Source organism: Clinocottus analis, unplaced genomic scaffold (genome assembly GCF_023055335.1).
Source record: "Clinocottus analis isolate CAN_PGR_092001 unplaced genomic scaffold, fCliAna1.0.p SCAF_11, whole genome shotgun sequence".
NCBI lineage: Eukaryota > Metazoa > Chordata > Actinopteri > Perciformes > Cottidae > Clinocottus > Clinocottus analis.
The window spans coordinates 12,513,539-12,530,160 of NW_027175832.1; the positions used below are offsets into that span (position 1 = coordinate 12,513,539).

The 16,622-nt window shown below is 41.4% G+C and overlaps 1 protein-coding gene across 1 annotated transcript in view; it reads left to right on the forward strand.

The window, feature by feature from the left end:
- Window positions 1-8,944, forward strand: part of LOC137802295 (sickle tail protein-like) — a 131,299-nt gene extending 122,355 nt beyond the window's left edge. The window contains exons 22-25 of the mRNA XM_068600095.1: window positions 99-1,661; window positions 1,749-2,114; window positions 2,823-2,941; window positions 7,615-8,944. Of these exons, the coding sequence (XP_068456196.1) occupies window positions 99-1,661; window positions 1,749-2,114; window positions 2,823-2,941; window positions 7,615-8,380 (2,814 nt within the window). The 3' untranslated portion in view covers window positions 8,381-8,944. The remainder of the gene's footprint in view (window positions 1-98; window positions 1,662-1,748; window positions 2,115-2,822; window positions 2,942-7,614) is intronic.
- The last annotated feature ends 7,678 nt before the right edge of the window (window positions 8,945-16,622 follow it).

Below are 16,622 nucleotides of genomic sequence, written 5' to 3' on the forward strand. Positions count from 1 at the left end.
ATGAGCATGTATAATGGGATATAAAAGACTAAATCTAAGATGTTTTATTTATAATTTCCAAAATACAAATTGTTTATTTTTGCCTTTTCTAATTATAGGTGAACACAGAACTGTCAAATAAGAATTATTTGCCAGGTGGAAATAAGCAATGCAAAGGAGAAGTAAGAACATCTCCAGTATCACTGGTGACCAATCTGAAGACATCTGAGTCTGCAGCATCAGACCAGCAGTCAGCTCCTCAGACAGGATTTACATATTGCTGCCCTAATAAAGTCAGAACAGCAGCCGGACTGGAAGACCATATTGAAGCTAGGCAAGGCAATGTAAGTCCACAAAAGAAGGATACAGAGGAGAATATGAGTAAACAAGTGCCTTCCTTAAATTGTGCAACAGAAGACAAGGTGAAGGTACCCGCATCTGCAGCTTCACAAGAGGCTCAGACTGTCCACAAGAATGATGAGATTTCAACAGCAAAGAAGACGGGGCTACTTACAGTTTCAACTGTTCAAAAAGAAAATGATCCTTCCTCGAAAAGTCATGATCAGATGAACAAGGAAGTTGTTGGACAGGTGCGCTCCCCAAACTCAGCAGAAAAGAAGGTCAAGTTTACAACAATTGTTACTCTACAAAAAGAAAATATTCAAGCTAATGACATCACAGGTCTTGACCAGACAAATGAAAAAATTGCTAACGAGGTACCATCTGAGAAGAAGTCAAATGTGATGGTAGTATTAACTTTGCAAAAAGAAAATACCCCAGAGAACAGAGTGATAGACGTCAAGCAGGATAGGTCCCTGAGCTCAGGTCAGGGATGTGTAGCTTCTCCTGTCCTAAAACCTTCACCCAGCTCGACTTACAACAGCAAGCAGAACCAGCATGCATCAGCGCAGGTATACAGGGACCAATTGCAACACACAGAAGAAAGAGGTAGCCTGAGCCCCAATATTTGGGACAATGAGGGACCTCCTCCTCCACCACCCCCGGTGGGTCAAATCAGCCTTAAAATCTCTAAGACCAGGAGTCCAAGAGTCAGGACAGAGTCTAGAGATGAAGACCTCAGTGAAATGAGGGACTCTGACTTACAGACTGTAGCCGGGGACGACAGCACTGGTAAACACACTTATCAGGCATATGACAACCAAGCTTTCCAGGACAGTAACAACTATGATAAGACACCTCTTGTTATTGTCTTGAATGAGCCTATGGACATTCAGTCAGCATACAAGCGTCTCTCTACCATCTTAGAATGTGAAGAAAATCTTGATAGGATACTCTCTCCAGAAAATATCGTGGACGAAGAGGAGACAAAGCAGGACGAAGAGAAACAGAACGTGAGAACAATTAGCATTACTGAAATAATTACAGACGTAGACATCAAAGATACCACAGGGAAAGGTCAGAGTTCTCTACATATGCACAATCAAATCCCTTCAGCAGATAACATCTCAACTCCCCAAGACCAAGGTAAACCAGACTTGCTTAGACAGCAAGAGACCAAAAGGAAATTTAAATTCAAATTCCCCAAAAACAAACTGGCTGCAATTAGCCAGGCCATTCGTACAAGGACGACCAAAACAGGAAAGAAGACTCTCAAGGTTGTTGTTTTTAAGGAAGAGGAGGAAAAAACATTGGACATCAAGGCAGTGAAGGAGACCAAGAAGACGACAACAAAAGAATGCAAGAGGTTTGAGACCATCAGTACCAAACAATTTAACTTGGGTGAATACAACACCTGTAACAGAAACATCCAGGTCTCCCCTTCCATTAACACCAAACACTCAAAGTCTGATGGTCGGGTAGAGGAGCTCTGCAGGAACACGTTAGACTCTATTGACAATCTAGGAGAGTCTATTAAACAGTTGGAAATCAGTGTGGACAGTATGTCTGGCCCTTCTTCTCCCTCCAGCATTGTGTCCTCACCTCCTCAGTCCCCTGATTCCTTATTTGACCTCAGTGACACGGCTCATCTTAAAGGCAAAGTCAAACGAGAGAGGGAGAGAAGCCCATCCAAGAGGCCTGCGTCTCAGATCCTCAAGGGCCCAAATCCACCTCAGAGTAAGAGAGCCAAGCCACAATCTCCACTCGACTCAGGGAAAACATCCACCAAGAAACAGGTCTGATGCTCCTCTGGCTTCAGTGACGTTGGGCTGGTGGTGGGCTCTCTACTCTGACTCTACGCTTATGTATTCTTGAATCTTTCTTTTATACTTGTACACAAAGGCAGCTAACAAGATAAAACTTTATCATGACCATTAACAGCTAAATGGCAAAATGGCTATAAATAACGACAGTGAATGTGTACTCAGGCTGAACAGGAAACTGATTTTTGCCTTGAGTTATCTGCTTAAGTTTGCCAGTTAGACTGTCTGTATTTATGTTAAGTCCAATAGTTGTGTTTGTTTGTATCTGACTCCCATAAGTCAGAACATAGTTGTGTTTGTTTGTATCAGACTCCCATGAATTGCTGCCTCGCTCATGCAAATCATTTATTTGTTCAACACACATTTCCGGTCTACCAATCATATCTTTGATTCTGTTGCTTGATATGTATTAATGTATATATTTTCAAAGATACCTTCCTGCTTTCCCATTTCAACCAATATTGATGACTGATTTTCCCCTTAGACTACTTAGAAATACATGTGCTACTGGGTTGAATAACTTGAAATACAATGATGTCATAATGGATCTTAAATTGCTGCTTGAATCTGATGCTTTTGCAGCTGCAATCGTACAAATACAGGGTCTCCTACATGTTAATGATAGCAGAGTTCCAGCTAGTCTGGACTAACAAACCATTTGTCCATGAATCTTCTTGCTAGACCTCCAGCAGCAGCTCCAGCTCTTCAGCCCAGCGATCCCACATCAAATCTCGTCATGCTTCTTCCTCGAGCTCACCAGAGAAGATGCCTAAGGGCAAGCAGCAGGCCACCCAGAAGCAGCCCGGCCAGGTAAAGGACCTGTGACCGTTGACCTGAGCATAGCAGCTCTGAGACAGAATAGACTGAAGGGGAATTACGCTAGCAGGTTAAAAACCTTTTCCCTTTTGTTGTCAAGTAATCAGTACATACAACTGCTTAATGGAAACTAAACTTAACCCCCTTAACTCCCCTTGCTTCTTGATAATCATATTATCAAGAAGCAAGTAACCAAACTACAGTTAAATAAAGTCATGTGGAGAAAGTAAACTCCCATCTTATTTATATAAATTATCAGTCTTCTGAAATTACATCTAAACAAGACATTTTAATTGAACAACCTATAAATAAATAGCTTGGATTGTAGTGAACTGGGTAGCACGAATTAGAGAGTAGCTGGTCAATAGCTTGGAAAAAAGAGGGAATTGTATTTTAGTGTTTGCAGTGAGTTTTAAATGTGTTGTTTCTGTGCTGCTGCATATCTGTCTGATTGTGTGGGTCTTCCTCAATTTGTATCTGTTTTCTTATGGCTACAACTCTTACACTTCTTTCAACATACACTCCCTGATTTTGTTATAGTACCCATTAATGTCCCCATTTCCAAAACTACCTGTTAATGTTGTGAAAGTGGAAGTTGACTTGCATGGAACCTGCATGTTCACTGTGGATAACCACGCTTCTTCATCTGACAGTGAGTTGTGGAAATAATATTTGGGTGTCAAAAACTCTCAAAACGTCTTTCCTGAAAGAAGTACACACAAAGGCTATGATGTACAAATATTAAGGATCCAGTTGAAACGTCCATCATTAATTAACCCTCACATTTATGTCCATAAAGAGTATGTCTTCATGAAGTACTTAGTACTGCATATATTGCGCTCCATGACAAATTCTCTTGATCACAATGTCAAATCTTTAATGAAATATGAAGTGATTACAAAACAATTCCAACTTTTTTTCTGAATGGAGTCAAAGGGATTTTATATATTTTATATTTTCTGACAGTTTGTTTACCTTTACTTTTTATACACTGGTTCTGATTCAGGGAGAAGAAATAGTCATGTGTGTTACTACTTTATTACTTACATGTGTTTGACCAGTATAGTAAGAATATGTACAAAGAGAGGAGTATTTGTGTCGTATGTGATGGAACGTTTGTGAGCCACATGCTGCCGATGACCATTAACATAGAGACCCTGCCAGAGAGGAAGAATTGCAGCCCTCCATCTGCATTGGTCATTACAAAGAAACAGGTGCAGCAACATCTGCACACAAGCTGTTTATGTACAACAAATACATCTGGGCTTCCTCCTGTGGGATTTAACAGAGGAAATGCTTTTACTTTTTAAATCTTCATATTGGAAGATTCAAGTGTTTAATGAGATTTAGGTGTTAAATGACACAATTAGGGCTGCAATTAACGATTATTTTAATAATCGATTAATCGGTTGATTATTTTTTCGATTAATCGGATAAAAAATAATATTTTTAAGCATTAATTTGCAACCTTTTATTATCAAAACAGAACTGACAGTGCAAATTCACAGTGCAAATAATCTGAACAATAAAGAATTTATAAAAAAAAAAAAGAAGAAATACAAATCAGAAAACTTAACAGGATTTGTTTGAATGTCAAAACTTCACTACAATCTACACTCACACACATGCACACTTGCACACTCAAAGACACGCACACTTACAGACACACACACACACACACACACTCAAAGACATGCACACACACGCGCATGCATAGACACACAAACTCACACTCACATTGATGCACACTCACAGACACACACACTCAGAGATGCACACTCACAAACACACACACTCACAGACACGCACACTCACAAACACACACACTCACAGACGTACACACTCAGAGAACAAGAGATGATAATTCCAGAAGTAACAACTCAATGTATCAACGGATAACTTACGGACTGCACTTTACTTATTAATTAGATATCGAACTACAAATCCCAGCAGCATTTCCTCTGCATGAAGCCACGTTATATCTGACTGAACGCAGGTCTGCTTTCTGCATCTCAGAGGAGATATTTACGCGTTGCTTCTCTTGAAGCCCCGCGGTATTTTAAAACGAAGACGTTATCTAACCTAACAGCGCGGCTCAAACACGGGGATTAAACGACTTGCTAGCGAGCTAACGACAACGGTTAGCCTAGCTCAGTGATTCCCAAAGTGTGGGCCGCGAAGGTACTGCAGGTGGGCCGCGAGAGGCCATTTACAATAAATAAATAAAACGTTTTTAATTTTGAAAAAAAAAAACGGGGGGGCTTTTACTTTGAAGGCGATGTATTAAGGTTCTCGCGTGTACTTCCGCAGCCTCACTGGACGATTTGCTGACGTGAAAGCACGTATTGTCATGTAGTTTCTGTTCTCAGCTGCCGCGGGTCGCAGAGTCGCTCCCCTCACAAAGCTTCACAGGCGCTCAGTCTACCTTCCCGGCAGGCTCGCGCGGCACGCTCATCGTTGGATTGAACATGAATTGCGCATGCGCAAATCCGCCGCTGATGCCTGTCAGCAGAGAAGCAGTGGTTTGTCCCTAACAGGGACCCTTACTACTGAACAGTACCAGTAAAAGAAAACTGATTTATAAACTATGTATGCAGGGCTCTCAAGTGTCAGTCATTGAGCGTGACAGTCACTCATTTCGACCTTAAATCACGCCCTTCCGCCACACATCCTATTCCTCACGCTGAAAAAAAACTCCAGGCTATTTAATGTGCCGCAACGCGCAAACATGACTTAGTCGCGCTGCCCTCACCTCGGAGGAATCAACCCCCTCCTTCCCTGTGAGGAGCCACTCATCAGCCAATCAAAGAAAGAAATGGGCTACAGCCAATCAGAAAAATATATCTTTTGTATCCGGGTAAGATGTAATGACAGGCGGGACTGAAGCCATCCGGCGGCGCGTATTTGTCGTCGTCATGGTGCGTCCCCATGACGACGGAGGGAGGGAATAGTTGCATCAGCCAATCAGCGAATCAAACTGCTGCCGGTCACCCGGAAGGAGCGCTGATAGCGGCTTCATTCAGGCTGTTGTGGGACTACGGATACGACTATGAACCCAGACACCATGGAGTTTATGTTCACACGTTTTTGTGACTTCCACAACAAGTTAAGAGCAGACACTTGTAGATATTGAGTAGAGAAGTAAGGAGTTTGATGGCATTTTCATCAAAAGGTGTTTTGTTTTTTATTTTGTCTTTGTCGGCTCCTGAAGCTGTTCTCCCATACCCAAATAAATATTAAAAAACAAACTCAAAGTTGGATACTAGTCTTGCTCTTTCCTGTCCTAAGACCTGGTCAAAACATTAGGGTTGCAAATTTCTGTATTTTACTTAAAACGATTGATAATTGATAAGATACCAAACGCACATCTTTTTCTCAGTTTAAGTATTATTTGAACAATTTTAGCGTTAGTTATGTGAAACATTAATTGATGAAGCACAAACAATTTGAACGAACAGATTAATAAAACAATAAGGCTCTCGCTCGAAACGGCTGTTCTTGTCCGCCTGTCGTTATTGAACAAAAGGCACCGCCAAACAAAACAACGTCAAATAAGGCGCGGTTTGAGTGGGCCCCAGAAGATTTTCAGATTTTAAATTGGGCCTTGGCATTCTTGAGTTTGGGAACCACTGGCCTAGCTGTTAAGTTATTGTACACGCAACGCGACTATGCAGACCTTCTGTCTGCTGCGCTGCGCGCTCCGCTCCACTCCACTCAACTTTTTGGTTCAATACTTAAACATCCCCGTGACTTATTGAGAGGCGTAATAATCGCGCGACACAACGAATCAATAATGAAATTCGTTGCCAACTTTTTTAATAATCGATTTTTATCGATTTTATCGTTTCGTTGTTGCAGCCCTAAACGCAATGTGATGCTGATATCAGTCCCATCAAATCCATCGTGGAGCATTTGTAGAGGAGCATTTCCATTGAAATGTTGTGTGCATTTACAAATCTATTGATTTAAAAAAAGGTCTCCAGTAAATCTGTAATGTAAGCCTCGCTTCTTGTGCAGGACTTCAGACAAGTTGGCAGCTAAAGTGGGCAGGACCAGAGTCTGCTCTGGTCCTGTATTAGATGAGGGTTCAGAGGGAACAAGGGTTCACTTAACAGTACGATATGATACAATGAACTTTATTGTCCTGCTCAAGGAAATTTGTTAGGCAGATATTTTAGCTGGCGACTATCACAGCTGGTTTTGCCATGAAAAAGAAGTTAAAGTTGTTGCAGTCATCATTTCAGTGAGTACAACAGCCATGTTGATGTGAGACTACACCTCATTCCATGTATTACACTACTTCCATGTAATAATTTGTGTTGGCCGCCCTCAGACCTCCAGCTATCGCATCTTTAGTGCGATTACTTGTCGTCCTTGTTTTTTTTTTGTTTTTTTTTCTTGTGTGTGCTAAAAAAATAGCACACACAAGTAAGTAAAACAAAAAAATAAAGTTTTTTGACTAGACACTAGAGGTAGTGTCAATTTCTGGGATGGGTTCCACATTAGTGGATGGTGGAGGTTTTGGGAAAGACCCCAAAGGGGACTCTGGGCTTTTTACTCTACTACATGGAAGTGTACTAAGACAAGTGTCTGAATGGAGACACAGATGACTCAGCTTTGCCGGCGTGTTCCATGGTATCTGTTTCCAGGCCGACAGCAGCAGCAGCAGTAGAGCAGCCGGAGAGAGTAGCCATTGTGTTGTTGCTCTGCGAGCCTCTCAGATCCAAAGCTCTGGGAGGGAGCCGCCTGCCTCTGTGTCAACTCCTCACTGCTCAGACACCACCGCTAGCTTGCACAGCCTCTCCTCCTCCTCATCCTCCTCCTCCTCCTCAGCTTCTTCAGCTTCTTGCACCTCCTCCTCGTGGAAACGCTCTCTTCTGTCTCCCCCTTCAAAGTGTCCTTCCAGCACGTCTCCTCCTTCCTTGGCCCAGCGCTCCAGGCAACCGGCTCTTATGTGTCCTCTCTCCTCTTCCTCCCTTTCTTCCTCAGGTTCCCCACACCTCTCCCCTTCTCCTTCGTTGCCTTCATTTTCTTTCTCCATTCCTCCTCATAAGTCTTTTACCCCATCTCTGAATCTGAGTCGTCTCCTCCCCTCGTCTAGCCACGCCTTGTCGTCGTCCCACGCTAACGTCGGCCCCGCCCATCACTGGCCTCGCAGCAGTATCAAAAGCCAGCACCACCAGCCCTCCACCTCCGCCTCCCAACACTACTACTCTGCATCATCCTACTCTTCATCTTCCTCTTCCTCCATGTCCCCCAGCTCCTCTTCCTCCTCCCTTCCTTCCCTGTCCTCCTCCCTCCTCCCCACCATGGTGAGGAGCATTCGTATGTCAGCGTCCAGCACTGCAGGCTGTGGCAGGAAGCGCAGCGGAGGCCCAGCTGGCCGAGTCCACTGCACGACAACCTTAGAGGATGCAGCGTGATGTCTCCTCTACAAATCAGTATTTCAACATGTGAGTGGGGCAGACCCAACTGATAACTCAACCCTGATGTTCCTACAGCAATATTGTGTGACGTTTACCTGCAAAACCTTGGAAAATAAATGTCCAACCTGATATCCTTTTTTAGTCCAGACCAAAGTTGTACTAGATGACATGCAGCTTGACCTTCACCCCAAGAGCCCTCCAACACACGGCTGGTATTCATGGCCGCAGTCATCCAGATGATCTCTATTTCTGTGTGAACTGAGCCCACTATGACATGCTGAAGTCCTTTCAAAGTAGTAAATAACTATAACTATGTAACAATATAGAGAATGAAGTATGTAATGTTAATATAGAATAATATAAATCGGAATATAAGAACTCCGGCTGTCAGAGTTTCTTTTTCATGTTTTATCTGGTGAACAGACTATAGGCAACGGATGTTGAATTATTTTTGTGTGAGTATGTGAGGTTTTATCCAACATTGTAGAATAGATTTGTATTAAAAAAATAAGACTGTGATTATCAATATCCAAAATGTACACAAAGATATTCCTATAAACCATAAACAGTTTTACATCTGTAAATGTCAAATCTGTCCGTGTCGTTTTTATGTAGATAAAGTATAATATAGAAATTAAATACATATGACATGAACATGCTGTTGTTTATTGTGCTCATGCAGAACCTTTTCCTTTTACTTGGAGGTGATTGTTAAACTTTGTCTAGTTATAATCACAGACACGTTCAGACAGGATAAATCTGTGAGATGAGAAGATAACAATCGGGACGGAGTTCATTGAAAGCATCTTTAGTTTAGAATCTACTAATCACTGAAACTTCTAGTTTAGGTCCATTGAAAGTCAAAGATACACTTTCCAACAGAACCAAACAGGCTCAGCAGAGCCGTCAGAACGTAAATCAGGCCCATGTGAACATTTCATCATGAACCTCTTCATGGACACGATGTGGAGGCCCGGTGAGGAAAAGTCAATTAGATTTTCCCACGGGAGCCAATCAGACAGAAATTACCTTTCCTCCAAGAACTTATCACCAGCGATTCATATTTATAATCATAATAGACACAGGCAGCACCCTATGGCTTCCGCAGTCTTTCTCCAATGATTTCTGTCTGGGCCAATAAGAGTTGGAGGTTGTGATGAACTGGAGCTTCCAGGCGAGTCAACACATCATGGACCATCAGCCCAGGGGCCAGGACACATGTTGGTCAGAACAAATGACATAGGTATTGAGAATCACGTAGTATAATTACGATTAGGGTAGGAGTAGTTTATTCAGACAATAAAGTACTGTACAGCCTGTTTACATTAGCCAGCGTTCCATATCAGTGCGCACTCAAAATAACAGTTAGATTTAAATTGCACGACCGTTAGTGGTCCTTTCCAGCTTAACATTTACCAAACATGTGTAGCGGGGGCTTCTCTTGCGTCTATACTTTTATGATAATAAAATAAAAACACGCTGCTCCGTTAGGTAAGAAAAGACTGCAACCACTTTATTCTTGTCTCCCTTTTCACTCGAACAAATCCTCCTCTTTTTCCGTTTCCCCTCCACAATAAAAGCCCTAACTGTTTACGTACACACTATAATAGCGTACACATGTGTCGTGTAAACTTTGATATTTTAGGGGGAAGACTTTTTGATGAGAATGTCAGAGAGAGTAGTTAACGCTCTGAGCAGACTAATTAGCGGGGAGCGAGTGCGTAAAACAGGAAACGCAGGCACGAAAAGGGTTTGATCACAAAATAGTGCTGATTTCCAGTGAAATCACCGTCGGCAATTTCGCGACGTGAGGCAAGTTCTCTAAACATCATGAAGGGGGGAAATAACGGAGAAAAGACGGACAGAAGCAGCGAGAGCACTTATTTTCATCGGTGGCTGGGTGTCATACTCCACCCTGCTTAGATTTACTGACCAGGTAGTCAGTTTTATAGTCCCGTATGTGTCTCTACGCTACTGAAATGCGATACACAACTTTTGGTGTCTACACTTATGTTGGGTTGAAAGGCAGCTTACTAATACTGTTTATAATGTAAACAGTACATTAATGTAAAACGGTAATGTAACTCAAGGCAGTACTGTATGTACGATAATGTACTGTTCAAGGGTTGCTGGCCCTCCGCTGCGCGTCAGGCCTAACACCACCCTTGAACAGTCCATTATTGAACAATACAGTACTGCCTTTCGAACTTTATTGCTTAAGTATAACCACAGCACTAAGGACGGACAGGAGAGCTTATGTATGATAGTTATGGCTGTTATGTTGTCTGTTTAAGACAAACCAGGATCTTTTTTCTCACCATAGTCAAGTTGCTCTGCTTGCTAAACTAATGGTGTCACAACAATACTAACTGAGCATTGTTCGTTGATTTGAAACCTATTTGGAGTTCAGAAATGTCCACACAAACGTATCGTTGGGTTTTCACAACATATTTTCCGGTCACTGATGCACAGATATAAACATTGAGATTAATTGAAAGATGAATCTTCTCATCAGACTGGTTAAGACTGCAATTATATTCACTAAAACGTCAGACTCCTCTTTTACTGATGTTTATTTCCTGTTAGACAGCATCAGGCACTTCCCACACCTAAACAGCTAAACATCTTGAAAAAAAATCCTTGATTACATGTTCATCCTTTACTGTGTTCTGTGTATAGAAACAACCTTTTGAATGTTTGATGTTTTATTCCCAGAATCAGAACCTGTGCATGCCTTTAACACTTTCTTTCAGTTTGAAACAAGTGGAATTTACACGGCTGTAAATAACTGTTTCGTAAGCAGTTGGTTGTCAGGTTGAAGAACCAATAAAGACTTCCAGTGTGCAGACACTAGCTGTCCTGGTCCAATTCATAGTGCATGCTGTGCCAGTAGAGGGCAGTAGAGACACACCTCTTCACAACATCATACTCAAACAGTTAATAGTAACAAAAACATATGCAAGTTTCACAAGCAATTTTTTTACAAAACAGAGTAAAATAGTCTCTGCCTAAAGTTTTAAACTATTGAAATTATAAGTAATAAAATCCTGTCAAGAAACATATATGTGATTTTTGTGATGCGGATTGACTTTAAAAAGTCATTAGGATAAATAAGCCCGCTCAAGATCCGGGTTCTGTTTGAGGATCGCAGAAACTTCAAAAGTTGAAATGCCACATAAAGCACACTCACTGAGACCCTCAGAGAGCAAAATCTCAGATCAAGTTCAAACACATGTTCAGCTGTGCACTCAATGGCACTTCCTAAACACCACTCACCACTCTTTACATTAGACACAGGAGTCTGACATAAAGTCAATTGTTCAAAACACTGCCATTCAAAATGTCACACCCAAGTGTACAAATACAGTCCATTTGGCCACCAAAACAGAAAAAAAAATTACGGGGAAGAAACCTTCAGGAAGAGTAATATAGGAGGATCCCTCTCCCCGGATGGACAGAAGCAATTGATGTCATGTGTACAGAATGAATAACGTAACAGAGTTACAGTACATTACATGAATATGACAGAAGGTATTCATATCATGAGTAGTAGACATGGAGCACGATCCGTGTCAGCAGAAGGAGGTCAAGAGGAGGGGCATTAGCAGGACCGGCTTCAGACAGCTAAATAACAAATTCTTCCACCAGATAGTTCCTCTACCATAGAGATTGTGTGCCAGCATGGTGGCGTTTTTTTTAAAAATATTCATACCCCGCAATTATTATCAATTCTTAGCTGGTGAATGTTGTTCATACAACATTCACACACCGTGGAGACTAGCAGAGTCAGGATCGAACCAAGAATCCTTTGAATGCAGACTGACCCCACTCTCCACTGAGCCACAGTCACCTGAACGCTTGATCTTTGACTCATCAATCAAGATGTTTGCATAAAAAGACCACTGGTAGAAAAATGTTTAAAACAACAATAGAAAACAACCAAGCAGCAAAAAGCCTGTTTTAAGAAATTGAAATGAACTGTAATTCATGTGCCGTGTTGGGCAATATATTCATGTAAATCAATCTCTGAATATCGCTGAAAAAATCAATCACAGATAATATTAGAAAAATAGAAAAGCTAAAAGTGACAAAACGAGTCCTGTTTTCAAAATCGTGCTGGAGCGATTGTAAAAAAAAATGTTTTTTTAAAGTTTAAAAAAACAACAAATTAACAAAAAACATTATTGAAATAAAACAAATTAAATCATACAATACAAATCAAATACAATACAAATCACATACAGTGCAATTACAATACAAATAGTCACCAACATTAAAAGATATAATAACCAATAAATATACAATACAAATACAATAACAATAACCAACAACATTAACAACCTGACAACATGATTCTTTGTGTTGTGATGTATTGTGTATATATATATATATATATATATATATGTGTGTGTGTTATACATCGTGTAGCTTTGTGTTGTGTTATACATAGTGTAGATTTGTAATGTGTTATTGTTGGAAGAAAAAATGATTCACGCTTAATCATTTACTGTTTCACTGTTATATTCAGACTTCTCATCTTACTGTCTCTGTTTAATCTTACACACAAACTCAACATGTCTCCTGATAGCGGTGAGACTGGGGAATCTGTATGTTTCTGTCTGAAAGAACGAGCCGTTCCTCTGTTATCATATGACCATTTCTTCCAAACGTCATGAGGGTTTCTGTTAGTGGGTCATGATGAGTATTTAAGAGGTGGTTCTTTGAGAGATCTTTGAGCAGTCTTGGATATGCAATTTGTCCATCAACTTGTACTTCTGACTCTGGTCCTTCCTTGCAACGAATAAATGTTCCTGTTTTAATGATTTTACTCTGAGGGGGTCGAGTGAATTTTTCTAACAGTTATACATAGTGTAGCTTTGTGTTGTGTTATACATAGTGTAGCTTTTTGTTGTGTTACGTAGCTTTGTGATGTGTTATACAAAGTGTAGCTTTGTGATAGTGTAGCTGTGTTGTGTTATACATAGTGTCGCTTTGTGTTATGTAGCTTTGTGATGTATTATACATAGTGTTTGTGATGTGTTATACATAGTGTAGCTCTGTGATGTGTTATATATAGTGTAGCTTTGTATTGTGAAATGTTATAGAGTTGTGTTATATTATTTATAGTATTGTGTTATGTTTTTTAATGTATGTCGTGTTATATATGTTATTTTGTTGTGTTCTATCATATACAATGAGTGTTGTTGTCGCAGACTCTTTTTGACGATGGCAGGTCTCTTGTCGTATTGTGAAGATATTTATAACATCTATAGTCACACTACTTCCCCTGACCGCCGTGCCCCTGAGAAGGGCACTAGCCTTCAGCGTGTCCAGCAGTGTGTGTACAGTGAACCTGGACACATGAGGTGAAAAGACTGCTCTGCTTTGTCTGAAACAATGCATTTTCCTCCAAACCCCCCTTTTACTAAAAGTGTAATGACATAGCCCAGCTTTGTAATTGACTAAATTACTAGTCATTAGTTCCATCATATGCTAATTAGCTCATATGTAAATTGCGGGGCCAGATGAATCCCAATGCCCGTCTCTGTGTAATTAGTCTATAATTCCTCTGCATCCTGTCGAACACGGGGAAGCTGCCAGGCCAAAAGAGTGTCTGGTGCAACAGAAGGAGGGACTAGGGACTAATTAGAAATATCTCACATTAAGCATTTCTACATTAATTACAACATTTTCTGTGTCCCAATACTTTTTACCTTCCTGCTCCCCACAACTAGGCATCAGAGGAGGACATCACAAACCAACAAGGAGCTGACTGCTGCTTAATCAAAGATGTGGCTCCTTATTTGCATTTCTAATTAATTAGGATCATGTGTGTGTTCTGTGTGATGTTCTTGCTTATGTGGATTTCTTCATTCAGCTGATGATGTCATCATCAACAGTGCACATCTGGGAAGATACTGCTTCTAACAGCGAGGTGGTAAACTGAACAACAAGAACTCTGTTTTCTATGCTTCAGACACTCAGCATCTAAGGTTCATCTGCTAACGGGCAATACATCATGAATTTAGGCTTTACTGATGGATGATTAATAAATCACTTACTAGCCATAAACTGTTCATTAAAGCAGCTTTTGGGTCAGCATCAGCATCATCTAGATCAGCTTCAGAGAATAAGGGAATTATGTCATATTCATGTAATGTGCTGTAACTGTTACGTTGTTCTTTCTGGTCACATGACATCTATTGCTTCTGTCCTTCCGGGGAGAGGGATCCTCCTCTGTTGCTCTCCTGAAGGTTTCTTCCTTTTCTCCCAGTCAAAGGGTTTTTACCATCTTTATTTAGGGAAGTTTATCCTGATCCGATGTGCGGTCCCGGGACAGGGATGTGGATCGTACTTTATGTGGATCGCACTTTGTGTGTACATTTTGTAAAGCCCTACGAGGACCGAGGATAATTTGTATTTGTGATTTTGGGCTATATCAAACAAACTGAATTGAATCTCTCTTTGGAAGAGTGCTGTTGATGTCTCAGTAGTTTTGATAATGAAAAGTGAAGATCATAACAATAATTCATCATGTTTGGCCTCATTGAAGGAGCCCTACCTGTATGAAGACTCCAAGACTGACATTTGGCCAGGTGTTGCTTTCTTTAGCCACCGTTTACATGTGATCAACAGGTTTCGTGCTGTCCTCCAGCTTTGGAAATCACAAAAAACTGCCATCATCTATGGAGGAGGAAGCTCCTCTGTCCTTTCAATGTGCTTCATCACACTATCTGCATGTCAGGTCAGTGGGGCTCTTGCCTGATTTGTTCATGGTCAGACATCTCAGTCTTATTCTTCATCCCACAGCGTGGGACAGACGCACACCAAAAATAGATGTTAATGTGGCTGCCATACTAGATTTCTCACAATCCTGTAATATTCATCTAAAACTTTCACTGCCTGTTTGTATTATTTTACAGGCAAAGTGATGCACTGAATGTTAGACATGTCTTTGAAAAGCTGACAACATGCTTTAAAGCGTCACTAGTTTTAGATTCAGATATGTGATGACGTGTACACAGTTCTGTCCTGTGGAACCAGACCAGGCTACTTTGCAAAATGCTCTATTTAAAAGATACTTTTTTTTTTTTTAAATGGCAAACCTATTTTACTCGTCATGTTTGGTGCTGAGAGCATAACCCTGCCGGTGGCACAGTGATGTCATCAGGGTTCATAACAGAAAGCCTACATTACAAACAATGAAAAGATCTCGTCTCAGCGGCTGCATGGACATGTTCAGTGAAGGAGCCGGTGCAGAAGGCTTTCACCTCAACTTGCTCTGAATACCCAACACGTTGAGCTTCAGTAAGAAACCAAACTCGAGGAAGACCTTCAGGTTTCCACAACAGATTTAGACAATTAGATGGTGTCACTTCCCAAAATAGGTTGTGGGGCCGACTTCTGTGGAATAAGCTTCCACTTTCAGTCCGGGGGGCAGACATGGTCACCTCATTTAAGAGTAGACTTAACATTTTCTCTTCTAGTTAGGGCTGGCTCAGGTTAGCCTGTAGATATGCCGCTGTAGGCCAAGACTGCCGGGGGGCATCTTAGGATACACTGAGCACCTCTTCTCCTCTCGTTAGTTCTCTTTTCTCCTGCTCTTTTTTTTCTCTCCTTCTGGATACATTGTTGTGGACTGTAGCTGTCTGGAGCTGGTCCTGCACCCCACCATAGATCATGTCTGTCTGGAACCGGTCCTGCATGCTACGATGGACTATGGCTGTTTTCCTGATCCCTGATTTTCCTGATGTGAGGTCCTGGGACAGGGATGTCATGTGTACAGATTGTAAATCTTGTATTTGTGATTTTGGGCTATACAAAATAAATTTAATTGAATTTAACTTTTAAGTTATTGAAAAATAAACTGCACAACAAAAAGGACTGTGAAGCTGCTTTTGGTTTAAGCTAACGTAACATGTAACTTTGGTTCTGCTGCCCATGAAATGTTCGGGCCACCGAGCCACGCTGGTGTTGGTGTAAACACGCGTTGGCAGCTCAAATCCAATATGTAGCACATGACCTTGGCTCAGGCTCCGTCTAAATTAGTCTGCTGTGCTTTTGAGGGCAGCACCGCAGGTGCCGCTACGCGCGCGCGCACGCACACACACACACGCACACGCACACACACACACACACACACACACACACACACACACACACACACACACACACAACCCCCGGCTATCTGTCTGACAGCCAGCAATTAGAACTTCACCAGTAACTACCCCAGACCCTC